This window comes from Mycteria americana, chromosome 6 (genome assembly GCF_035582795.1).
Source record: "Mycteria americana isolate JAX WOST 10 ecotype Jacksonville Zoo and Gardens chromosome 6, USCA_MyAme_1.0, whole genome shotgun sequence".
Lineage (NCBI taxonomy): Eukaryota > Metazoa > Chordata > Aves > Ciconiiformes > Ciconiidae > Mycteria > Mycteria americana.
The window spans coordinates 28,789,758-28,817,387 of record NC_134370.1 but is presented as its reverse complement, the minus strand read 5'-3'; the positions used below and the strand labels follow the sequence as shown (position 1 = coordinate 28,817,387).

Genomic DNA, 27,630 nt, shown 5'->3' with positions numbered 1-27,630 from the left:
TCTGGTGTTGATATGAAACTCAATCAAAATAGCAGGCTTTACTAACACACAATGCTTTAAACATCCTGCAGAGCAGCAAAGGGATTTTTTTTTAATGCAGCAGTATAGGAACACTGTCAATCATTTATCAGAGGCCCATTGTACATAGTACTGACACCAAAATTCAGTTCTCCACGTCATATAACTACTGATCTATACTCACCTTGGTTTTGCTTATGAACATAAGTAATTTGTATTTCTACAGCAAAGTAAGAAGTAAGAAAGAAATTTCTTCTTTCTTAGAGAAAGAACACATCAGCAAGTCCTAATAGGTAATTACAAGAGGATTACACTGCATTAGCGAATATATTACAGAGTGCGTTTAATAGGTGTATAGAAATAGATGCAGTATTTTTGGCCAAACTATTTAAATGTAGGTATTTGTTGACTATTTGCTACCGTAGCTAAGGTTAAGAATTGATATTTTAAGAAAAGCAGGTGGTCAGAACTCCAAAACACAAGTGCCCATGCATTCATTCGGTACAGTCATACAGCTGTACAGATGCTGTGTACCAAACACTGTCAGAATTACATGGTTTTCTCTTCCCACCGGACAAGTGTGGTCCTATAAGAGTAAGACTAAGGTTTGTGGTTTACTGATTGGAAAAAACTGCTGTGTTGCTGTCTATATAAGCTGCATTGTGGCCAATCCTTGGCCAAAGCATAAATATATATGGTTTACTATTCTACCAATACATAGCCTCCATTGACATGTACACTCCAGAGGCTAAGCTACCCCCTTCATCTCAACAGCTATGCAATTTAGCAGTGTTTCAAATCTATAGCTAAGATTTAACCAGGGACTATTTTCAAGACAGTAGAGCAAGACATGGGCGGGGGAGAAGCTCATGCACAGAGTCATCTGAATAATGAATCCCTTATGTATCCCTAGAGATCCCCAAGTTAACAGCAAATGCAAGGGGTTTTGGACAAATTCTGCAAGACAGTCTAGCTTGAGCTAAATCTCAAAAATCTAGTATGTGTCAGATATTGGACGAGACATTCAAAGAAGCAGCAGCAGAATATGAAATAAATTTGTCTATGGAAAATATTCTTTTTCTGTTGAAAATTAGAAACTGATTTTTTTTTCTGGTCATATTTGTACATCATTTTTCCACAGAATCTAGCCTAATCATAAGTTACTGAAAAGATAAAAAAAACCACAGCCCGTTACACTTATACCGTATTTTGTGTTGGGTGAAAACTGGGAAGGAATAGCAGATCATCAAAAGTCTTCCAGGAAACTAACTTACTGTCCATGTAGAACAAGCAACAGAATCACTAGGTCTTAAGCAACCAGTGGTCAAAACAAACAACTGGGAGGCACCATTCCAATAGCCACTTTTTAAGCCTGAAAACAAAGAAATCGGCAATTGGTAATTATAATAATTGCTGCTGGATAAAGTCTGAGTGATTCTCACTTTATCCTTAAGCCACGTTTAGCCTGAAGTAGGAGGCAGCAAATTCAGGTATTTCAAAATACACTGCTTCAAAGCAGACGAAAATACTTTGTAAGTTTTTAGAGAAAGGAAATAACAATTAAAAAAAAAAATCTATCCTAACAATGCACATTAAAATTTAGCAGCTGTTTTAAATTTTTCATGTGTAAATTTTTTCATGAAGCATCATGAAATAAGTGCTGGCATCCTATACTTTTGGTTTTGTTATTTTTAGAATAACTGATACCATTTTTATCTAATGGTGATTAAAACATTTCCCCCCCCCCCCCCCCCGAGTCTTAGGCTTTCTTGATTTGTGTTGTAAAAAAAAAAAAAAAAAGTCAGATAGATGTAGGAAGATGTCTACTTGGAGAAAGTTTGTCAGAGTATATAGCTTCAGTCAATTCAAAGATTTATAGCGTACAATACTTGAAGAATTCCATAATAAATCATTCCTTTATAATAATCATAAACATTTTAGTGGGAAACTAGTGAAAAGTTATTAAGGACAGCATAGTCCAACATTGAGATAAAAACCATAACTGCTCAATCAAAGCAGTGTGGTTTCTTTAAAGAAAATCTGTTCCCTCCTTCAACAATTGGGCTACGCTCGTAAGTTAACAGAATAGGCAACAACAGAGTTTATGTGCTTTTTCACAAGGCATTGTGAAGAGCTTTCTCTCAAATATTAACGAGGAAAATAAATAGCTGTGAGCACACATGCATGCAACCAGAGACATACAGGAGCATATTCCTACTAGGGAAGGAATAATATAAAACCAAAATCTATTCTTCCAGAGATGAAGAAAAATGAATACTGGAATAACCAAATCTCTACTTATGAATTATATGATTGATACATTTATTAAAGATTGGAAAGCAGCACAAGAGAGTCATGAAATGAAGGTGTTCTGAAGGAAAGGATTTCCAAAGTAAAACTTGGTAATTTACTCCAATCTTAATTTTTTGTTAAGTTTTGTCATAGTTTTTTGCAGATGTATTAATTTCTCAAAAATTATTTGCCAAGTCCTTCCTACAAATAATTTTTACAGTGTAGATCATATGGGAGCAGTATATTACAAGGGTTGGCTACTCATTATATACAGCTGGCTTTGTTGGCAAACACTGGGTGTTTTTCTGAGTACGCAGATGTATAGGAGTTCATACAAATACGCAGAGCATTGATGAAAAGCGCATTTCAGTTCTATTCTCTCCCTCCCAAGAATTCTCAACAGAAACTACATGCAAGCGATGACTTACATCCAGCTGACAGAAAAATACAAGGCGTCCTGCACGGCCAGTGCAGGCAGAGCAGTTCACACCGCACGAGTGCCCCGCGTGATCAGGCCTCCATCAGCTAGACCGCGTACGCGCCCAGAAGTCTGCTACAGCAACGAAGATGCTGATGACAACATAGCAGGCAGCAGTTAAACGAAAAAGAGCAAATATGAAAATGAAACAAATTCAATGCTTTAGTGAAACGGCATATAAGCAATGACTTCCTAAATTTTGTGTTGTTTTGGTCTGTACCATTTAAAAACACCAAAGCAAAACACAACAATGTTTAATGGGACCGATGCCTCTGAATTTGAGCACCAGGTTATGGGTCACATCCGGTCTGCAACTGGTGGTAATGATATATCATGTTCTCAGAGTTACCCATTATCTTTCAGAGAAGGAAATTTTGAGACGAAGTGCCTGAAACCATTTCCCATGCTTGGATGTACAGTGTTATCAGAAGTCCAATGAGTTTACCAAAAGTCAGGAGGATAAGCAGAGATGAGATGGAGAAGAGAGCAGCCTGGTCAGCAGGGACCCCTCAGGCCTGCGGCTAGACACTGCTCTACCTTCTTCAGCCACACAGAAGTATGCTGGTTGTGGAGGCAATACATCTAATACCTTTTGTAACTTCCACATTCACATTTTTCAGACTCCTGGTTTGAAACAAAAGCTGACAGTTTTTCTCTACTATAAAATTATAACAAGCTTTTCAACCACACAGCACTTTTTGCCTGGGATTTCAAGGTTGCTATTGTTCTTAAAAATCAAAAAAAAAAAACTTGCAAATAGAAATCTGGAAATACTTATACCAAATCTGTCAGGGTAAATAAATACACAAAGCAACTCTCATCTAAAGATAAGTAGAACAAGGGGGATCAAGATGAAAAGTACGTTCTGTGTTGTCTTATATTGGAATATACTATAAATACTTAAAATGCTATTATGCAAAAAGACAGAGCTTACAGTTGTTAAAGAAGTGATCGTAAAATATAATTTCTTAATCAAAATGTTAATGGGCATCAAGTGTAAAGTCAAAACCAAATAACTCTGCTTTATATGCCAGTAAGAACTGTTGAGTCTTGAACTCTTATACAGGTATATTTGAGAAAGTAATCTCTAGTATTTTTAACAACCAAAGCTATGCACTGTGGTTTGCAGAGCAGACGCTGGACTCCTTCCAGGAGATGGAAGCACTCCAGGTATAGCCAGGATGCTAGGAGCAATTATGGCAGACCCAGAGCCTTCCTCTTGTTAGAAGAAAGGGTAGCTTATTAGTTCTGGGAATCTGTCATGACCAGCCAGTGGAAAAAAGGGAGCTGGAGATACTCCAGGTAAGATATACCAAAAATGGCTTGCAAAGCACTTGCCACAAGCTAGGGTTTGTTGTTGGTTTTGTTTTGTTTTAATTCTAAACAATATCCTCCAGAAATACCAATATCCCAGTTTAGCCTGTACCTACATTGCTGCATGAGCAGAAGCTGGACAGTAACCGTAGAACTTTAAGTGAAAAAAAATGTTTAAAGTGCAAAGCTTTAATAAATTACTAGCTTACACTTGAAACTTCAGGGCCTGGGCAGACACTTAAAAGCCACAAACACATACGTGGCCAAACCAACCCAGATTACTGCAGAGATCCAAAGCCGCCACTGAAAGTTTGGGTTTTCATTGCCTTCACTTGGTGACCAGTTTAGCTTGAAGGGATAGCAGCGTTAGATGACATTGTGCAGTGAGGTGACTGTAACAGACATAGCTGGTCCTGGGAAGAACAGGAAAAGCATTATTTTTGTTTTCCACAAGTATGCCACAGGCAGTGAGTGGGTTTAAGGTTTTAAGCCTATCTCAGCCCAAACACCTAAGTGCCAAAAGGCAGCCAGGTTTTTTGAAGTTGCTGCTTTGCAGCGGGGTTGTTTCTCACTCTTAACAGTGGTGCAACTTTACAACGCTGTCTGAGCGGTGTGAAAAGAAAGGAATAAATGAAATGAAGGCTTTTACAGTTCCCTAGTAGTGTCTGTCACTCAAAACACAGCCACTCTTAATCCCAGTTCCAATAAACAGCGGAAACCATTCCCCTGAAGTTCATGTTGCAAAGCAAGGTAAAGAGAAGGGTTCAGACGACCGCCTTGCTCCCAGGCCCCAGGGGATGCCAGCAGCTTTAGCAGCCAAGTCAGCTCATTAGAAAAAGGCAGAAACTAGCTCAAAGGTAAACAAGATGATGAAATAAGGGAGAAATACTCTTCATGTGTCCAGATTTTAGTCAGCCCTTTAAAGAGGATGAAATTCAGTGGGACAAATAAATTTCAGAAGCGGGCTAGCTGACTAGGATTTTGTTTTGTTTTGTTTGGGTTTTTTTTTGTTGGAAAATTGTTCTTGTTTCAGAGGAAAAGGCAGGATAAGACTTTGCATCCCAAATGCAGAACATTTTTTCAAGAGAGGGGACGTATTTCCAGAGTACCCACTGTTAAAGCACATGCATTGAATGCCTGCTATGTGAGTTAGTGGTTGGAGTAAGAAATTCAAGGTCACAGCTTTGGCTGGCTCTGCCTGCCAGGGGTTCACATTTATCCACAGTCAAGTTGTTTAGCTGGTTCAAGTTTATATACCTTCAGAGTTGGTTTTAATAACACCTACCAAATAGATACACTCACTCTTATGTAATATGTATAAAGTACTTAGAATTCTAGAGCACCATTCAGCTGAGGGTCATTAAAGAAAAACATTATTTTTAGAGCCTGAAGAGAATGATATAGGGATATTTTCTTCTTCCCTTGCTGGTTGAAACTTGACCCACACCACTGATAAAATCCTGACCTGATGGCTGTTTAGTGTCCTGTGTCAAATAATACATAGTTTTGATTCCATTCCAAGCAAATAAGTGATCATCAGAACTACATTGGGCCACTATTCATGGTATCAATCCTTCTGGAAGCCTCACGGAAAGGATAAATAGGCTACATAATGGAAGAAACATAAAAGTATGAGTGAAGACAAACTGTTCAGGGTATCACAGCATGAAAATATTTGTGATTACTGAAATGCCAATATGGCAAGCATTCATATAATACTCTGTGCCCTTCAAAAACACAGGAGGGACATCTTACTGTTTTGAAACTCTTGCTAACAGCAATACTCAGTTGAGAGCCTTCTTTCATACCTCCACAGAGGACAAAGCACAAAAAGCTATATAACCGGGGGGGGGGGGGGGGGGGGGGGGGGGGAAGGGGTGGGAACGACACCAAAAACCAAAAAACACACAAGAGGGAGAACTGCTATAAGCCATCCTAAATGGATGGGAGGGGGAAAGGCAGGAATTTGCCTTCAGTCCCAGGACCAGCAAGAAGAAATAGAATCACAGAATCATAGACTAACCTGATCTCCTTCTATGACAAGGTGACCCACTTAGTGGATGAGGGGAAGACTGTGGCTGTGGATGTTGTCTACCTAGACCTTAGTAAAGCCTTTGACACCGTTTCCCCCAGCATTCTCCTAGAGAAACTGGCTGCTCATGGCTTGGACAGGCGTACACTTCACTGGGTAAAGAACTGGCTGGATGGCCAGGCCCACAGAGTTGTGGTGAATGGAGTTAAATCCAGTTGGCGGCCGGTCACAAGCAGTGTTCCCTAGGGCTCTGTGCTGGGGCCAGTCCTGTTTAATATCTTTATCAATGATCTGGACGAAGGGATCGAGTGCACCCTCAGTAAGTTTGCAGATGACACCAAGTTGTGCGGGAGTGTTGATCAGCTTGAGGGTAGGAAGGCTCTGCAGAGGGACCTGGACAGGCTGGATCGATGGGCTGAGGCCAATTGTATGAGGTTCAACAAGGCCAAGTGCAAGGTCCTGCACTTGGGCCACAACAACCCCGTGCAATGCTACAGGCTTGGGGAAGAGTGGCTGGAAAGCTGCCTGGCGGAAAAGGGCCTGGGGGTGTTGGTTGACAGCTGGCTGAATATGAGCCAGCAGTGTGCCCAGGTGGCCAAGAAAGCCAATGGCATCCTGGCTTGTATCAGGAATAGCGTGGCCAGCAGGACTAGGGAAGTGATCGTGCCCCTGTGCTCGGCACTGGTGAGGCCGCACCTTGAATGCTGTGTTCAGTTTTGGGCCCCTCACTACAAGAGAGACATGGAGGTGCTGGAGCGTGCCCAAAGAAGGGCAACGAAGCTGGTGAAGGGTCTAGAGCACAAGTCTGATGAGGAGCAGCTGAGGGAACTGGGGTTGTTTAGCCTGGAGAAGCGGAGGCTGAGGGGAGACCTTATTGCTCTCTACAAGTACCTGAAAGGAGGTTGTAGAGAGGTGGGGGTCAGTCTCTTCTCCCAGGTAACAAGTGATAGGACAAGAGGAAATGGCCTCAAACTGTGTGAGGGGAGGTTTAGATCGGATATTAGGAAAAATTTCCTCACTGAAAGGGTTGTCAAGCATTGGAATAGGCTGCCCAGGGAAGTGGCTGAGTCGGCATCCATGGAGGCATTTAAAAGACTTGTAGATGTGGTGCTTGGGGACATGGTTTAGTGGTGGACTTGGCAGTGCTAGGTTAATGGTTGGACTTGATGATCTTAAAGGTCTTTTCCAACCTAAACGATTCTGTGATTCTATGATTCTCCCTCACCCTGTTTTTATTCACATCTCAGCACACACAGCGTACTCTAAAAACAAATCTGTGCTAAAACATGCTCTGACTGCTGAAGGGCATTTGGTCTAGATGGCAAGACTAGATCTTGCCCTAAGGAAAAAAAACCTGAAACAAGTAGAGTGTGGATGCCAGGTCCATTGATCACCATTAAAAAAAATTTAAAAAATTTAAAAAAAATCACTGTTATCAGGCCACAGTACTCACTAATGCAGATATAACCCTATATGCTATCCACCACTTGGTTTGGACTGTTACTTCCCCAAATAGACTTCCAAAACAGTAAGCACCCAAACTGTTACGGGACAAGAAAGGGAACAAAGGGTTTACTGATAAGGAAGAATTCAGAAAGGGAAAGTGGATGATTAGAGAAGCAGGTTGAAAAGAATGAGGCCTTTTCCCCAATCTCTGGGATTACTACAAGCCAAAAATACAAGTTTAAGAAACCCAGGCAGGATATATGACTCTTTCAATTTCTACTGAGTTATAACTGAATGGTTTTCAAGCTTTCAATGGAATATGCAGGTACCACGGAGCCATAACAGTCCGATTAAAAATGCATTATAGATTCCAAGGAGACTAAGCTATATCTCTGGGTAACTCAGTGGAATTTATTAGTCCTTGTAGACTGGCTGCTATTATGATCAAAAGCAATTATTCATGTTAAAAGTGTGACTGTCAGTTTAAAAATGTCCCAATGTAACCCAAGCCTCCTGCTAACATACAGTCCTCAAGCTATCCAGAAAACAGATCTTTAGGGGGTATAGCATGAATTATTTATTGGCCTTCTAGAGCCATTCTTTATGAAAGAATTATAATCACATAACTACGATGGTGGAGAGAACAAGAGAATCTTTGAAGTGCAGAAACAGTACAAGATAAAGGTATTTTAAAATAGAGAATCGAACCAAATTTGAACCCAGTTCAAACTGTCCAACTACAACCGAAAATGAATTATTATTTTGGAAGAACTTCTGCAAATTGCACCTCCAGCTGACACCCCAGCCACAGTTGACCACAAATCAAAGCCAAACCATAACATTTTACTGGGGATATTAGTTGTCACTGTCAGTTCTTAAAAGATTTTTAAGAGAATCATAATTTTGGCAATATTTGCAGCACAGTCATATTTTCAGTTCATCAAGGGGAAAAGTTTAAAAGCAGTTAAACAAAGGATATAATTTTAAATATATTGTTACATTCTTTACTTAGTATAGGTAAGTTTAAGCCAAGTGAAACTTTTTGGTAGCACTTGGTTTGCCAAGGGATGCCTGATATTTTTCTGCTGATACACAAAAAACACAATACAGATAAGTGGTTTTTTTCCTAGCTGCATGAATCCTCTTATCTCACCTCAAGACATCTGGCAAGACAGGAAAACAGATGCAGGATACTGACATCTTCATTCAAGTCACTCATGACCTAGAAAGAATCTGACTGAAAAGCATGATCCCTTCTTGTGCTGCGCCTTAGTGCGGATGTTACCATTCATCATCCCCACTTTGCTATATTTCGATATAAATATAGTCAAAATACACGTGCTTGCACCAGAGGCAAAATGACTAGCACGTATAAGATTACACCAGCGACGAAGCAGAACATGAATGTTCTTCTGCAGAACCTACGGTGGCTCTGGACCCCTCTGGTTCTTACTAACAAGGGACAACACCCTGCACCCCTACTTTCAGATCAGAAAAAACACAATTTGCATCTGTTTCTTTGAAAGTAATGTGTGCTTGACAGCGTCGTAATTCTTAAAACAGCAAATAACCCATTTCTAACATTTACTTTTTTTTTTTTAAATTAACTCTTCTTTTCTTTGAACCCAAGAAAGGGGAGATGAACGCAGACTATTTAACAGCAGTTGAACTCCCACTCACCACCATGTCCTTCATTCACCTTGCCTTCATTAGCAACTAAGTAAAAACAAGCCACAGATACGGAGAGAAGGTTCAGTAATTTCATATGTACTAGAAGTGGTAGTAAATAAATTGCATATTCCACACATATTAAATAAATAAATAAATACTAAAACGTCAACTTTTTTGCTTTTGGAAAATCTAGCTGGCTTTTGGGACCCAGAGACTCAACATGTTTGATTATAATTTAGGTTTTTCTCTGTAAATATTGTAAATGAAGACAGAGTATTTTGTATGAGAATTCTCACCAATTCAAAAGGAATTTAACAAAAAATAATAGTTCAGTTTGCTCAAGTACTGTTGTATTTCTCCCCAGAACCAGATAAATTTTTGCTGAATAAAATTTTGCTGTAGCATTCATTTATTAAAATCTTTGCTCAGGAATGGGAAAAATATTTTTGGTGAACACAATATATAACTGTGCTATTAGCGAAGCTGGAATTTGGCAATGGCAGGAACACACAGTACCTTTGACATCACCGGTATAGCATTTGTACTGGTGAGCTGAAGCTACCTTCCTGAAAGATGTTCCACCTGGAGGCATAAAAGGCAACCAGTGTAGAGGGAAGCCATCACAAAAAGATTTAAACTGTGATTTTCTCTACTTATCCTTTATATTTTCCCAGTGTCAAAATGTGCAAGACCTTTTGTAAGGTGAGCGTTAGGATTATACTGGGACATCCACCCATTTCTCAATGTCCTTATTTACCTAGCAATTCAGTTTTTATGAACTTTTAAAGAGTGTCTCTGACGGTGTTGAAGGGGATGAGTGTTTTTCACTCAGAGGTTTACAGTGACAGGGATATTGTGGCAGAAACAGCAAGGTGGACACATGTCAGCTGGAGAACACGTTTCTGTAGCTACACAGTCACGTACATGCTCTGTAGCTGGCCCTGGCCTACAGCTTGGGCTGAGACAAGTGAAAGAAAACAAGGTGCAATCAATATTAAAAGTGGGGAAATAAACTCTGCACTTTTTTCACTAGTTTGTCAAAAAATACATCATCTGTTCATTGGCTCTTCACATTTCCTAGCAAACATGATATTCCATAAGGTAGAAACTCTGGAAAGTTAATTTTGGAGCAATTACACCCTTGTAGACTTCCTCAGCTTTCATTTTTACTTTTCGTTCAACAAGTTATTGGTGTTAATGATACCCTTGGCTACTCCCATCCTCACAGGACCAGGTGGTACATGTTAACACCTTCAAATTAACAGCTATGTTTAAGATAGAGACACTAGTAGGCTTGTTCAGCCCTTTATATGAGAAGAAGCTACTTGCCTCTCTAAATGGGAAAGGGTGAGGTCAGTACTTGTGGGCTGGTACCAGTCTTAAGTTAGGAGGTTCATTGTAAGAGTCTGCAGTAGTGTCTGGACCAACATGGAGAGTAAAAATAAAGTTTCAGGTTAGCAGGCAAGAAAAGTTTCCAGAAGAATGGTATGGCTCAAAATATTCCAGTTTTACACCAAAGAGTGGGGTATAGTCTTCCTCAAAGCATGAGTACCTATACCATTCTGGTTCATTTATTTACTGTAATCTCCACTATAACTTCATCTTTCTTATTTAGGATTGTATTGAAAAAACAAAGAAAACATGTCTTGCTAGAAGTTCATGTTTTACCTTTGGTTGAATTAAACAGGGCTAACGTGAACGTGAATTTAATCGGGGACAAGCAACGCTATACTGAGAACTCTGTTTTTACACAGGCTTTGAAATAGCACTTTTTTCCTTGTGAATCTTTTCTTTTTCTTGGTGAGTGACTCGACTATAGTGCTCTTACTAACAAGACATATATGTGAGAAAGAATGATGTTTGCCAATTGTATTACTTGAGGTGAAAAAACAGCCTGGCTTAAAAAGGAACAGGACAGATTTTAATGTTTTTAAGTAGGGGTTTTAGTGTTCCGTCAGCAGTGCTAACTTATGTAATACCACCGTGATTTTTATCTATAATTGATAAATGTACATATATGGGAAGTTTTTTTTTTTACTAGAGTAGCTTAGTCCACATTTATGCCTGCACCAATATCATTGTTCTCATAAAACCATACACCAGAACTGACATAGTAAGTAAGTCTGATCCAAAACCTGTACACCACATGTCTGTTATAAAAGCTGATGTCTTTTAGGCCCTTGATGGGATGGTACTAGGTGACAGCTTCTTCCTGTCCAGAGCTGTAAATGGATCTGTACTTACTGTCACCCCATTGCCTGCATCAGATAACTCAAACCCAGATGATATGCAAGACAAGTTCTAGACGATCCTGAAGAATTTTGTAGGCACGTGAGGTGTGCTGACTGAGGCAAGAATTGAGCCCTCATGTGAGACAGAGGTCCAAGTTTTGAGACATGAAAATAAAAGTTTCTTGTCTTCAGGCATCTGCGGTTCATTCCTTCCATGTAAAGAACTGCCTAAAACCTCCTTGGAGACCTTCCAATTCTGATATAAATAATGTGTCAACTCAAAGTAACCAGGAAACAAAATTTCCTGCAACAGGGGTAGTGCTAATTAAGAGAAATGCCTGCTCTAGAATCAACATGGCAACTCAGAACGGATAAGATGCATATACTCATTCTGTTATCCAGCCTAATAGAAAGCAGGGATAAAACAGAAAAAGCAAACCCAAAGATAATCCTGGGTATGTAAAGAAGGCATTAAGAAGAAAATCAGTAAGACTGCAACGTTGAAGCAGGTAGTAGCAATACTCTTTGTGACAGCTGTGGTGCAAGCAGATTCCCATACCATGAATGAAATACTGCTTCCAAACCTGAGCTGACTTAAGGACAATCAGTACTTCCACAAAAAGCAGTCAAATAACCCATTAATCAAAAGCTAATTGTGGATACAATCCCAGCTTCCAATCCCACCACAGCCACTCACAAGTCCCACCAGTCCCTTCTTGTCCTCTTCATCTCCTATTGACCACTATGACCTGTGCCATCCACTAATCATCATTTCATTTATCTTCATCTCTGTCATTCTCTTCTATCTTCTGCAATTGCTCTAACTTATTTTTTTTTTAAAGCCTTGTTCTACCTCAGCAAGCAAACTCAGAGAGTTTATAGTTATCAGAAGAAATAATCTGGTGGATCTCCCAGGGAAGCACAGAGAAGAAGTGGCAAACAATTAGGCACTATATCTGGCTCCTGGAGCTTGCTGTACCATGGATTTAATGAGAGGCAGATGGGCAGAGATACTATACGCAGTAACGGCACGCACAGAAAGGTACAAATTAAACCCTCCACACATTTAAAAAAAAAAATCAAATAGTCATCCTTTCCCTCCTCAGGCAGTTGTTTGAGTATTTTTATTACATGTTTTAACACCAAGGTCTTTAAGGGGCTCCACAGACAGCACCTATCTTCTTCAGTTGGTAGCCAGTTACAAAGCACTGAGGACATTTAAGAAATGCCCTCAGTAAAGGGTCTCCTACAGCATAAGGCACATTAGAGGGATTCCCAGGTGTCAGTAACTCTCCAGGCCTCCCACTCGCCTGCTGTTTCTCTGGCTGGTAAAGCCAGCAGCAGTTCCAAGGCAGACACTTCCAGGTAAGGCAGACAGGCTGCCCGTGCACCCGCTTCTCCTCTCCCTAACCACTGCTACCCTGCTCCTCCGCTCTGCTCTCTCTTGGATTCCTGGGTCAAGCAAGAGAAAGGGGCTAGGATGGGCTAAGTAAAAAGGATAAGATGCCTCAGCTACCATTTTGGACAGGGATGTTGAACTTTTAGATCAGTACTAGAGACAACGAGCTACTGCCTTTTAAAACTGAAATAACAGAACACTTCAGTAGCCTGTGCTGCAGCTGAAGAGTCTACAGGAAGCTTTACAAAACAATGCAAAAATCAAACCAGTATTTCTCACACAGCTACTCGTATCCAGGGCATCTTTCATGCAATTACGCAGCAATGCACTGACGTCTTAACATAGAGCAAGCGAGGAGGCCCCAAGACCTGAAACCATAAACTGGCCAGGTGCAAAACCTGTGTGCTCCAAGAGGATCTGTCACACCAATTACCCACTTGGTGGGTTGAGACAGCCTTGCAGAAATTGTGCTTCACACACTACCCACAGCAAATCATTACTGCATATGGTATATATTTACCAAAATTCTACATATGGATGAGCTATAAATTCATATTCATCCATTTCCAGAACTTCCTATGTCAAAGCTATAGGAGGAAGAGTAGCTTAGAGGAAGAAAACAGGAATTCTGGCTTTTGTACCTGAGCACTGGGTGGCAGCTGAGCCCTTAGATAGGTGCAAAAATATGTGGTGTATCACACACAAGCACGCGCATTTCCTAGACTTGCTTTCACAAACTGTGGTTTATGCTACGTTTCATTGCTGGCAGCAGAACTGTTGTACCTACATAGCAAGCACAAGTGGCTGTAATGTCCATAACTCAGAAATGCCAGATGCAGATGTACTTTTACAGTTCACAACTCTGCTGAAATGCCTTTTCATAATTTGAAGAGTGCTTACACTCTGTTTCCACCGCATAGCTAAATTATTTCATAATAAGATAAGAATCTCTGCTGCAGCATATGAAAAATATTCGCTTGGAATATTCCAGCTATAGTGCAGCTGAATGGCCCGTTGCATTATGTATATCCCGATCACAGAAACTGGAGAAGATAGTAGTGTGTTCAAGTTACCTGTTTTCTCTAGCCTTATTGGCAGTTTTGGGTATTCATTCTATTTTCCTTTTGGAGCCCCATCTAATCTAGAAGTAGATTAAGACAACAGCAATTCAGACCAAGACACTTTTAAAAGCATGAGAATCCAGGACATATGCTATTAGGGCACATTCATTTTTAAAATATGGAGTACCATTAAAAAAAAAAAAATTTAAAAAATCACATACATAGTTTAAAGGCTGACACCATCTAAAGGTATGAACACTGAAAGCAGAAATATAACTGCATTAGATTGTGAAACAACAAGTCCTGGTGAGAAGTGGAAAATTATGTTCCTCACTCTTGCAAAATTACCTTGGGAAGAGAGCAGCTGCAAGAGGTCCAGCTCACCAAGGGGACAGGCTGAGTGAGCAGTTACAAGGTCATTTTAAATAAATTACATGGTCACCCACTCCTTAGGGAATAGGACTGAAGATGCTGGATCCTATCTCTGTGTTTGCCTTTGACCTGTTTCAAGGCTTCTATTTTCCAAGTCACTTAAGCCATTCAGATTATTTAAAGTTTCACGTTACAGTTCCAGTTGTTTTTTTACTTCATTAGCACTACTCAGGAGGATAAATAACTGTTTCAGCACTGTAAGGCTGATGCATAATCCATATACTTGGTGTCACTTTGCATAATCCATATACTTGGTGTCACTTATACTCCACCTCAACACAATCAATAGGAACTGTGCACATGTCCTGAGGCCATCTTGCAGCCATGGGACCGTCTCATCGGACAGTTTTGTCTCAAATATTTTGGAGGACAACAGATGCAATTGACCTTGACAACTTTTTTCTCTACTGTGATATATCTGCTAAGTGGACCATATGCACCAATCTTCTTCTCACTGATCTAGGACTTCTAGAGGTGAAGAAGGAGGGGACTTACAATGAAAAAAAATTGCTATCTTGAACATAACTGGACTGTAGCAAATGTGGTAGCAGCATTTTACTAAGCTAAGAGCAGTATTAAGTCCAGAAAGGGAGGGGAACTGCCTATATAACTGTTTTCCAGAATAAACTGCAGCAGAAGACCAGGATGACAACTGAATCTCAAAGTGTGGGTGCTCTTTAGTTAAGCTATTCACAGCAGAGGCATTTGCAACCTTTCCCTTTCTTGATATGCTAAATAAAGCATCTATTCAATTCACTCATTCCTCTGGGTGGTTACTAGAAGCCACCAGGGCTACTATCAAGGGGAAACTACAGCCAAAACCTTTCAACGTTCAAATGCATCTGGAGGAACACATGGTGTCCCTATCATCATAGGGGGTTGCTGCACCTCTGAATGCAGCTGCTGTCATAAATGCACTCTAACTCTGCCTTCCCTTGCCCCCTTGCAATCTGTACTGTGTTGTCTAACTAAAGCAATCAAACCAACCAAACTAATACAATGAGGGCTATATTCAGTTTGGAAAAACAGTATCAAACATACCAAAAACTCTTCATCCAAAACATTGTATCACCTCAGGCACTCTATATTTTGACCTCTGTTACCACAAGAACCCTGTTATGTTATCTTTTCCGCTTGTTTAGAACTCCTATTTGCTTCACGGCATCTTACTAAACAGAGTGAACAGTGGAGCTGTCAAATAAACACACATGTATTTTGGTTTAATTTATCCAGTAAAGGAGGGAAGTGATAAGAATAGAAATCGTCTTTAAGGAAGGAATTAGCATGCCTACAAAAAACTCCACAACAACAAAACAAGCAGCTTCAGCCTAGTTCCCCCTCCTAGACTTTCTACCATATCCTGACTTTACTATCACCATCTGCCAGGAAGGCAAGTTCCTCAGATGTGATCTGTATTTCTTGTTCTTTTTCCATTTACTGGCAAATCCTGGCAAATCCTCCTCCACAATTTATTAAGTCACTAAGCCTCATTCTCCTTTTTGCTTCTTTAAAACACTGTGCAACTGTTTGAGTTTGGGATGCAATTTGATTTAATTCTTCTGTTACTATGATCTATGCTGTGGACAGTTACAGAGTTACAGAGACCATTTACACTGGCGTAGTTTTTTCCTTCTCATACTGATACGCACATATTTAGATGTGCTCCAAAGGGCTTGTAAACCAAGACAGCTTACAAACGAGCAAACTGCATTCATGCTGCAAGGACTGTCATTTTAAAAAAAAATATATATATATATTGGCACCACTAAAGGAGTTCAGTTTGATTCAGCTGTTCCAAACTTCACCTCGCCTTGCAGTTTTGGAAAGCTACAATCTTCACCTTCGCCTAAATTCCTGCAACCAGATAGCTGTGCTGCCTTAACTACCTGCTCCCAAAAGTAAAATGCATCCATCTTTGGTGTTTGCAGCTGACAATTTAATAGCGTTTTCTACCATGTGTACGCTGACCTGCACTTTCTATTGCTTGTAACCGGGCCTTTTCAGAACAGCGATTTTTCTTCCATCTTAGCAGAGATGTATGGCTCATTACAGCAACCTAGATGCCAACTTTGATGTTTCAAAGGTCAGACTTTTTCTGTTATCTAAGTAAGGAAGGCATTTTTTTCCAAGATCATACTAGGAAGACACATTAATTTTTAGCTGCCTGTCACTCAGGAAAGAGCACAAGGAGCTTTGCTCGAGTTTTTAAGTTACCTCCCGGGAGTTCCTTTGGTTTTAAAAAGAAAAATCCTAGTTTGATTGCTACAGTGTTTGTCCCAAGGCGAGAAATAGCTGCCCTGCTCCGCTCCACTCACCGAAGGGAAGGCAGCAGGGAAGAGTTTATGAACTGTAATTACCAGCTTACCCACTCAGGCTCCTTCCTAAAAGGAGAATCATTCATCATCCTCTTTTGTGCTACTGACTCCTTAAAAGGCCTACTCAGCTTTGATTCCAGTGTATCCCACCGCAGCCAGGCTCCCCAAGAGCCTGCGCCAGGGCTACCTAGATGGATTTCAAAGGGAACATCGCGCTGCTTGCCTGCCTTATTTGGGAAACCCTAACTCTGCAAGGCTTGGCACAACCTCAGTGACCGAGCAAGCCTTCGTAAACCTGGAGCTCCGACAGAGATTTAACGAGAAGGAACCTCAGATGACGACGAGCTCCCAGCACCGGCAAGAAACAGAAACGAGAGTGAAAAGGGAGGGCGGGCTAGCTACCGAGCAAAACTTGCAAAGTTAAAAACAACACCGCAACGGCCCGGCGAGCAGCCCTCGGAAGGGCTTTGCGTGTGCTCGGCATAAAAACCTTCAGGAAGGAGGAAAAGGAAGGCCGGGGAGCGAGCGAGCCGGCGCAAACCAGGCGGGCAAGGAGCCAGCGGCCCGGGGACACCCCCGGCCAGCGGCCTGGGGACCTCCGCGGCTACGCGCACGCAGACACACAGACACAGACACAGACACACAGACACCGAGGCACGCACGCAGCCGGGCAGGGCGGGGGGCGGAGCGGCGCCGGGCCGCCCGTGCATCCAGCAGCGCGGCCGCCCCCCGCACCCCCGCGGCGGGCGGGAGGCCTATGGGGGCGCGGCGCCGCCGCCGGAGCGCCGGCAGCCCCTCCCCGCCGCTGCCTGCGGGAGTGGGAATAAAGACAGATAGCGGGGCAGGCACCGGCCGGGCGGGGAGGGAGCGCGCAGAAAGTTTCCTGCGAAGCCCGCGGGCGGCGGCAGCAGCGATGCCCGTGCTGCGCGGAGCGCTGGGGCTGGGCGGGCGCCGCCGGCCTTAGGGGGAGCGAGAGCGGCGCGGGGCCCGGCAGCGAGCCCCCGGCCCGGCCCGTCCTCTCCTCTCCTCCGGGCGGCGAGGAGGAAGCACCCGCGGCAGGGACGGGAAAGCGGCGCCGGCCGGAGCGCGGGGAGAGGGAGCGGCACCGCGGGGACGGCCGCCGCCGGCAGAGCCCGGGGGGAAAGATGAGCTTGTTGTCAGCCATCGACACCAGCGCCGCGTCCGTCTACCAGCCCGCCCAGCTCCTCAACTGGGTCTATCTCTCGCTGCAAGACACGCACCAGGCCAGCGCCTTCGATGCCTTCAGACCCGAGCCCTCCTCGTCCCAGCACCCCGACCTCGGCTACACCAAGAGCACCCCGGAGCTGGGCTCCTCGCTCAGCTCCAGCTATCTCAACAGCTTCTTCCAGCTCCAGCGGAGCGAGGTGAGTCCGCGCCGCCGCCGCCGCCCGACGCGCAGCCCCCGGCCCGCTGCCCCCGGCCCCCCCGGGCCACAACCGCCATGATGCCTCGGCGGCCTCCCCCCCACGAGCCAGGACCGAGCCCGCCGGCGGGACGGGGCAGCCCCGCTCCCCGCACGGCACGGCGGCGGCTGGGGGGGGCTCGGCCGGCCGCGCGGGCTCCTTCCGCGACCCCGCTCCCTTCCCGCCCCGCCGGAGCGCGCTCCCCGGCGCCCGTCCCGCTCACGGGCCGGCGGCCGGGCCGGGGCGAGGCGCCGCCGCCGCAGCGGCATTGGCGAAGCCGCCCGCCGCCGCCTCCTCCCGCCGGCCGCCAGCGGCGAGGGGCGCCCGTGTTGACAGTCTGGTAAATGGTTACACCGGCTTCTCTCCCGTGCGCGGCCGGGACGGTGCCGGGGTTTGGGGGGGGACGTACAAGGAGTGCCACAACCCTAGTAACGTGCAAAAATCCCCCCCTCCGCCCCCCCCCCCTTTTTTTTTTTTAAGTGGTATTTAAAGAGCTCGGTATAAAGAATGCGTATAGCTTGAGATCAGAGGCTGGCATTATTTAGAAGGAAGAGATACAAACAAGAACGTGACAGAAACAGAGCGAAAAAAGTTTTGCGCACGTTTCGTAACGCAAGAACAAGACTAAATGAAACCAAAGGGAAGGAAGCTAAAAAGCTGGGGTATGCAAAGACAATTCACTGTGGAACTCCCTGTCACAGGAAGTTGTTGAGGTCAAGCACTTCTGCATTGGAGGGACTTCACATGCGTGGAGATACTGCAAGGTGGCACCTCGCACACCACAGCTCACAGCCTCTCCAGAGAAGATCCCACAATGTTGTTATTCCCCACCGTGCAGCTCTTGCCGGAGACATTCAGCAGTGGCTCCATTTGACGAGGGTTAGATGGACCGTGCATCCCACCCCCTCTGGCACTTCCCACAGAATGACATGTCAGAGTCCTCCCAGCGCCATTTACGTTAAAGCTTAAGTTTAAAAAGTATTCACAGCCAAAATACACGTTCCTCTTCTGTCAGCAAAGGTATGGGATTTTAGTTAAAAACAAATCAAATTCCCCAACTGCTCTGGTGTTATAGCTGTTAACAGTTAGGAGCTGGAGTTATATATACACATTCTTTTTTCCTTAATGAGAATTTCTTTCTTCCTTAAGAATTTCACAAAGCACATCCAGTCTCTAAACAGACACTATTTTTAAAAGTAGATACTTCAAAATCCACTCAGTCTGATGTACCCAGCCTTATGAAGCACAACATAACATACCCAGTTTAAAAACACGCAGACTTAACAAGCACACTGGTTGTGCAAAAAGACTAACAGGCAGTGTAATTTAAACTTCCAGCTACCTACCTGTTGATTACAAATTGTAGATTTTGCCCCTCTCTGCTTGGCTTACAAGCTTCATGGTGCCCAGGTAGCGATAAGACTGCAGGGCTTTGGCCTACATGGACTCTCTCCAGACTGGGACTCCATTCAGGTCTGCATTTGTTCAAGTCGGGGTACATTCTGCTCACAGTGGGTCCTTTTTCTTCGTGGGAGAAAAAGGAGAAAACAAGTAAATGGAGGCTGCATCCAGGAAGCCTTTGAAACAGTCTCTGAGAAACAGTTTTCTTTTCCTTAAAGTTCTCCCCGAGTTCATTTTCTGCTTCTACTATACTGTTTGCAAGTAGGGGCTAATCCTTTTGTCACACTCTCTCCCTTTCCACTTGGCTCACATTTCTTTCCAGTTTTTTTCCCCCCAAACTGTTTTCTCCTTTCTTCTGGAAAATCTTCTCCCCGGTATGCCAGGCCTTCCCCAGGCCCCTGCTAAAGCCCCAGCTCGGAGCGGTCAGCCCCTTTGCAGCCTCCCCCTGCCTGTGCTGCTTTCGGATCCCAGCAGTCACCTTAGCTGTGTTTCTGCATGGATTCCTATCATCCATGAGCTGTATGGATGCAACTTTGTTCTGCTCTTTTTAACCGCATTACAGTTTCCTGAGGCACATGAATGACAAAGGAGAATGCCAGCTCTGTGGAAAGCCTAGAGCATTCACTGTTCAGGAAATAAGGAGCCATTTCATTCTATACAGAAATTTTAATATTTTTAAAAGATCAAGCATGTTAGTTTGTTCCAGTTCATTTTCCAGCCTGTGACAATAGCATTGACTATGTGGCTGATAGAGACACATAGTCTATGTTTACAGTCTTTACCTGAACTACATGTTAATACAGGGTAACCTGAAAAGAGCAAAGGGGCACAGCCATCTCATACGGCATGGCAATACATTTGCTCTGCTGGATATACCCCGAAGAAAGTAGGGAATCCTTTAGTTCCCCAGGCTAATACTGCCTGCGTATACAGCAGCTTTCATTCAAAGGTTTAGAAGGTGTTAGGGATACTGTTGCTCAAAAAAAGTTCTGTCAATATGTTAGATGCTCTGTTCTGTCCAGAAGCTGGAAACTAGACTGGTTTTTTGGCAGGAGTGACCCAAGAGTTTCCTACAATGTCATGCTCCTAATTCTTGAGATTCTAACATCTGTTTATTTGCAGATGCCATTGGGTATACACCACGTATTTCAACTGTGTAAAATTATTTTGGGGAGCATTAGTCCTGTATGCTGCTTTTGCATCAAGTGGGCTTATGCTATCTTTGGAATAACACATAGCTTTCCACAGTTAAACTGTTGACTGTTTTCTACACAGCGCTTGCTTTGGTTGGCATTTTTTTTCCTCCCAGTTTTGTCCTGGGTTGGCTTAGCCTGGAGCCGAGCTGTGACAATGATTGACACATAGCTGTACACAATATTTGGAAAGTGACCTAATGAGGGGCCAAAATAGCAACAGATTGAGAAACGATAGGATCATAGGGTATAAAATAGTCGCGTGTCCTGTATGTTGCCTTGCAATTGAAAATTTCTGGAGGAGAACGCTTGGAATAAGAGACAGCACTTGTGAAAAGTTGCTGTTATACAGGGTTTGCAAGTCTGCATGGCAGTGCCTGTGTATGTGACTTGCATGCTGACCAAAGGAACTGGACAGAAAAAAATAAAAGCGCCAGCACCCACAGAGTAGTCTTGCACTTCACCAAGATTTTTTGTCCTCCAGACTTTTTCCACTACAATGGACGCCTTCTAAATAAACATGATGAACACAGCTGTTTGGTGCATAAAAGCCCATTGTACCAGGAAAAAAAAAAAAGAAGCAATAATAAAGGTTTAAACAGTAAAGCGACAATGAGTGTTTTGTTCCATATGCAAGACTCATTTTGCAAAACAGACCTGCTTTAAATAAAACTTTACTGCAGCGTTTATTGTCCTAGATATGAAACGAAAGCATGTTAGAACATTAAAGATGCATTAAATTGGCTATTGAACTGAGCTCCACCCTCATTATAACACCATCCATCAGAGCCAAGTATTTGAGGTTTTGTTGTGGGGCTGGTTACATGGGTTTTAATGCATTTGAGACACAGCCAGGTAGCTGTGGCTTTGTGTCGTTGAGTGGTATAATTGAGAAACCTAGAATAAGGGTGTAAGACTCATATGGTATTTTTCTATACTCACAGTAGGCATCCTACCAGATCAATACTGACTTCAGTCAAGAAGAGACAGCAACCAGTAACTAGAAATTACCATATTATTATAATCAAACCTGTTTCTTTGAACCTAGAGTGCTAATTCTGGTACAAGCCAATGTTTACGTGGAAGGAGCCTGTGTCCTAATGAATTCTTTGCCCATGTGCAATACTCTGTGTGTCTTTCAAGAGGGGAATTCCTTCTAGAAACCTCTATGGCAGCCACTTTCCAGATCTAAAACAGATCTTACTTAAGCACAAATAACTGCATATACTGGATTAGAAAATAATCACCGTTTTCAAAAAGTAGTTCATGTTTCCGACTCAGGGACTTCCAGATCCAGTCCTTGTAGGTAAGAGGGGCACTAACTGGGAATGAGAGAACATGAGCTAGTTCAGTTTGCTGTGGTAAGGTGCAGATCACTCGGACAGGAAAATTTGGGGAATTAAAAAAAGTTTAGAGTGTACTGTGGCAAATAACACTCAAACCCCCATGGAACAGAAGCAGGTCTGCAGCACTGGGATAGATATGCTTATCAGGCAGTTTCCCAAAGAAATAAAGTTAATATGACAGTGACGTTCATATATTAACAACAACAAAATCCTATGAAACATTGGCAAGAACAGAAAAAAAAAATGTATGGAAGGAAGTTGGCACTTCTACAGAAAATACATTTTATATCAGGCAAACTTGTTTTCCATCTGTCTTTCATAGAATTTGAGGAATACACACTAGCCTGATACTTGATAAAGAAAGATGTGTTCTTTAGCCTCAATTAATTAATTTGGAGGATGATAGGATTAAAAAAAGAGACTCACCATTCTCATAGTATCAGAACAACACAGGGATTGCCATACAAGATCAGACAATTGACCCACTAAATTAAGTGTCATATCTCTGAGAACAGCCATGAATAAAAGATTTAAAGAGAGAACAAAACACCTTGTAAGAGGCTGCTCACAACCAGTACAGTCCTAAGGCAAATACAACAGAGATGTGGATTAGCAGAAATTGCCATATTGTCCAAAATTTCTGATTCCCTTAATTTTGTGGAATATTATTAGTTATTCTAACGGAGCACATTTCTGATCCACAGAGTGCTTGATGTGCTCAGCACTACAGTCAGGAGTTCTTGCTTCTCACTTGCAGTCTAAACAACCAGTTTTATCTCCTCTTATTTAAGCGTGGTTATTGACAGTAGTGCAGCATACAGGTTGCCTGCAGTACATGAAGGCATCCTTTAATAATAGTAATTATTATTTGATTGATTTCCTCATCTTCATTTTTCTCACTGTTCTTCATGTAAGCACTAACATGTCAGTGCCCTTATCCTTCTACAAATTGTATTGAAAAGGCAATAGCTCAACAATTCCTGTGTTGGAGAAACTTGTGCTCTCTGGCTCAGGATGATTGTACATTACAGATATATTGTGGCTACTTAAAGTGCCAGTCGGCTCCTTTCATACTGCTTTTCAAGAAGTTAAATGTCAATTCTTGCATTGGTCCTTATAAGAGATTCCAAGGAGCTGAATCTCTGTTAGTTGGGAGACAGCGTACGTTTGGGGATTTTGGCAGCATCAGCCTCCTCCATCCTCCCACACAGCCAGCTCTAGAGCCCTTTTGATGATATTTCCTCAGCACACCAAGTGCAGCTTTCACAGCCCACTCTCTATTCTGGACTCAAAGTATCAGATCCTATTACAGGTATTTGAGCTAACAACTACTCTATTTCCAATTCCAGTTGGATGTGTACTTTAAAATGCAAAAATTCAGGTTTTTAAGTCTAGAAGCATTCTTTTTTGCTCCCTGTTCTTATTTCTGCAGCCGTGGCCTCTTGTGTTGCTACTTCTGTCTTTGGAAAACACCCTCTTTTGCCAGGGAAGGAAAAAAAAAACACCCACCATAGGTGAATGTACTATAGGAAGTGGAGTCTGAAAATAAGATCTGTATTTTGTATAAGAAGTGGGAAACTCAAGTTAATCATACAAATGGAAGGGTGTAATTTGTATCCCATAGGTATGGCTTTAGACTTCTCTACTCTCCAGGATTAATTTTTTTTTTTTTTTTTTTTTAAGTGCACTGTACTTGATATGGTAGGTATCCTTCTTGTTCTTCACACAGAGGCTGAATTACCTCATAGTGATTTGATTGCAGAAGGGAACACACGAGCCAAATTTGTTTCTCTTAAGCAAGTACTCTGAATACAGTTATGTTGCTTTTACTGGGCCTTCCTTACCTGAGTAAGAACAGTAGAAAGCTCCCAGAAGTAAGAAGTAGTAGTGAAGATGTGTTGAAGTTACTCCAACAGTCAGAGCCTCTTTCGTTGCTTCTTTACCCCACACACACCTCAAGCAAATGCTGCTGTAGCTCTGCAGTGCACCTGTGCCACCTCTGGCTTTAACTAGTTCAAACATGATTTACAGCTGGGCTTTGGCTCATGGCAACAAAAGTATTATCCACCATAGTCTTCTGCAGCTACTTAGTATCACATCAAAGCCTGAACCATGTTTGGAAAGCTGGCAAGAGCTAAAATACTAATTGCTGAACCTAAATCAAGTCTTCCAAAAGAGGGATATGGGCTTTTTGCTTTACCATTGATTTCTTTTTGATAGGTACAAAAAAAGCTAGCAATAGAAGATAGACCAATTATATGTATTCTTTGTGATAGTTGGAAATTATTGCCAACTCTTTTAAATCACTTGGGATTTTGTATTTATGCAAATGCTCATTGAGAGGAGCATTGGCATTCCCTTCCTGTCTCACAAATACATCCATGTTTTGAAAAAACACTTACCAGGAAATACATAGAAAAAAAACCCCAACGCATAATTGGGGGCAAAAGCATGTAGAATTCTTGTTACAATTCTATTTTATACACGCAGCTTTCGGTTACAGTTATTTTATGCATTTACAGTGTCTTCCATCCCAAGGCACCCAAACAAAGGGGTGATGTAACTGTGTGTTGGGTAATGATTTTTCATCCCTTCCTCTTTTGCTCTGCAGACACAGACTCAGTTATTCAGAAAAGAAAAGGAAGATCCTTCTCCAATGAACTGCACAAATAATCAGACAATCAAGTCTGACCTGAACCAATATATTCATTTATGAAGTGTATGGAGTGAATAGATAACCAAAAGGTGTACAAACGGTTTTAATCCAAAAGCCAAGCCCCCCCCCTCTTTTTTTTAAACTTTTTGTTGTTTGGGAGATTTTGTGGAGTTGTATGAAACAGATAGCAAACAACTTTTAGCAATGGCCCTGTTACTTTGGTAATAAAAGATTAGAAGAAAAGATCACGTTATTGGCAGTCACTAAGTGAGGATTAATGCAGAGAAAAATTTTCTAGTTCAGAGTTTAAGTGGGCCATAAAATGACCCTGACACCTGATTTAAGCGATATTTAAATCTAAGACCAGAGGATCTTTTTCATGCTACTTTAAGAAGCATGAAAAACAGTGACACAGTGCAGTTTCAAAAAGGTCCGGGCACAGATATTACAAAGCAAAGTCATACAATACTGATAATATGTATTTGCATAGAAACAAAACCAAATGTATTCTGTTATCAAAACTAGATATATATATACATATAAATGCTGCCTAAAAAGTGATACTGGGTATCACCTTAAAGCTTCTGAATGGTTTTGTGAAATATAACGGTTAATACTTGTACCTCTCCTCGGTTTCTTTTCCCCAGGAAAGTTGCCAGCAGCCTGATGCCCATTTTGCCACTCTCCTGAATTGCCCTTCTCCCTCTTTTAGAAAGCCACAATGAAATGATTCAATTAAATGGGAAGAATATAAGTCTTTGCTTCATGGCCATTTACTTCAGTTTCTGTCTGGGTTCCAGAGAAGTTATCATGGATCAAAGGAAGCGATTAAGTTTTATTTACAAAGCTATTCAAATCTTACAGTAATGCTGACATAATTCAGATAGATGTAAGTGTCACAACTTAAATCACTTTTTTCCTGCAGGTTGGTTTTTATTCTCGGAAACATCACAAAGAATCTGTGATCTGCTAAAAGTAGAACCTAAAATTATAGACAGATTCACTTGAGGAAAGCAGAATAAATGCAGGGTTACGAGACGTGGGCTCTGTCCATGCCCCTCATTGTCTGGCCAGGCCAGCACAGCTGCTGGGAGTTTTGGTGGTTTTTAAGTTTTAACATATCACAAGCCTAGGCCATTACTTTGTCATGTGTTTTGATGTAAGCAAATACTAGCAAGTCCAATACTTTGACTGAGAGAAATTTTAAGGAGCCTCTTGTAGGCCCTTTTTCTTAGCTCTTTCAACTGCTGCTGATCGGAGAGCTGCTGCGTGGTCTTCCAAAACCTGTATCTTAGGAAGTACATTTTGTGTTTCTACAGATTTAGTTTGAAGATCAGCAAGTGCCCTCATGGTCTGGGGCTCTTGCTGTCATATACAAAGCAGAAATATTTTCCTGCTGTATTAAACAACCACCCACACCTACTCTCTCCACATGGCAGGATTTGGTGTCTCTCTTGAATGAACACAAGTGCAATACCCTAGAAGGATCACAGGAATCTGGAAATCTATATTTACATCTCATCCAGCTAACTGCCAACCAAGCAAACATTTTAAAGGGATCATCTTGCTCCTATAGGTTTCTCTTGCCAACCCAGGGGTTCCAGGTTTCTAAAATTGGTTGAGATTGTAGCAGGGGAATTGGAGCCTGTATTTCTTCTCACTAAGCCAGCCTGCTAGGCAGCTATTTGTGTGTATCCATTAGGGCTGTGGATACCTGTGGCTGAACAGAAAGCAAAGGAACTATTGTGCAGTCATTACATCCTGAAAATGAGGGATTAGTAAGAGCTCTTAAGAGGGTTTGAGCATCAGTGGTCCTTGAAATACAGAGGTGTTCTTATAACCTCTTTCACCAACATACATTACAATTGAAATTAATAGAATAATAGATTCATTCCTCTAACAGACCCAACCTGGAAAAAAAGAAAAGTCCTTAAGTCTACTTGGAAACCAGATTACTCAATTGTTATTTTATAATTTATCTGAAGCAGATTGGGAATTTTAGGTTCACTTGCTCAGATCACACTTCAAGCTGTGCTGCATTACAGCTGATTAAGAGGGTGGCTATAAATGTAGATAAAACTATCTAAAAGCTGGAGTCACAAAATGAAATTCCAGCCTGTCATTTCGTACATGGAAATAATTTATTTTCCTCACTATATTCAATTTAATAAAAGTTTTTGTCTTCCCGTGAGTGCAGGAACTGAGGCCCTGAGCGCATTGCGAGGGGCCCGTTCTGGGCAGATGATGTATTGTTTCTACCTCTGACAGTGACCTTAGCTTTGCCTCTTTTAAACTTTGGCAGCCATCGCAGAGGTTTCTGTGCCAAGAAGGCATTACTGAATGTAAATGATATAAACAAAACTGTCTCAGACTTAAAGTTCTATTTAACCCAAAATGGACATTTCTTAGCAAAACCTTTCATCACGTAAGAGCTGCACAGGAGGTAAATGCTTTCCTAAGTGTGTCTTAAACAGGCACATATCTATTTCCGGGTGTTATTTTTCTTATGTTTGGAGTGTCAAAAGACCCACCGAATGAGAGGAAACCCGACTCTTGTTTTTCAAACTGCAGGTCAGATTGAGACAAGATTTCCTGCAGGAAACAGAGATGTTAACAGAAAGTGCAGGGGTCAAAACATGTCCATCCGTTTCTCCCCTCACTTTATGCTATACAGCCTTCATAATCTCCTCGTCCGAGAACCCTGTCCCGACATCCACAAAATAGGCTTGTTTTTCGACAAGGCGAGGAGGCAGTGGGATGGAGGTGTCTGGCGGAGGCCCTCCCCACGGTGCTCTCTCCGAAAGGTCAGGGAGGTTGGCAGCCTGCAGCCCGGGGGAGACTCAGCTGCAGGCAGTCGAGGGACAGGCTGAGGAATGAAAGCTCCTGTGGGGATGTGTTAAAGCAATTTGCGACGTGAATGG

At 42.3% G+C, this 27,630-nt stretch overlaps 1 protein-coding gene across 2 annotated transcripts in view; it reads left to right on the top strand.

Moving 5' to 3' along the window:
- The first annotated feature begins 17,391 nt into the window (after window positions 1-17,391).
- The window catches only part of ZCCHC24 (zinc finger CCHC-type containing 24), a 116,832-nt gene continuing 106,593 nt past the window's right edge, over window positions 17,392-27,630 (top strand). For both annotated transcript variants that reach the window (XR_012776169.1, XM_075505184.1), the window contains exon 1: window positions 17,392-18,074. Coding sequence is in view for 1 of the 2 variants with exons in the window: in XM_075505184.1 (XP_075361299.1) it covers window positions 17,835-18,074 (240 nt within the window). In the remaining variant the exon portion in view is untranslated. The remainder of the gene's footprint in view (window positions 18,075-27,630) is intronic.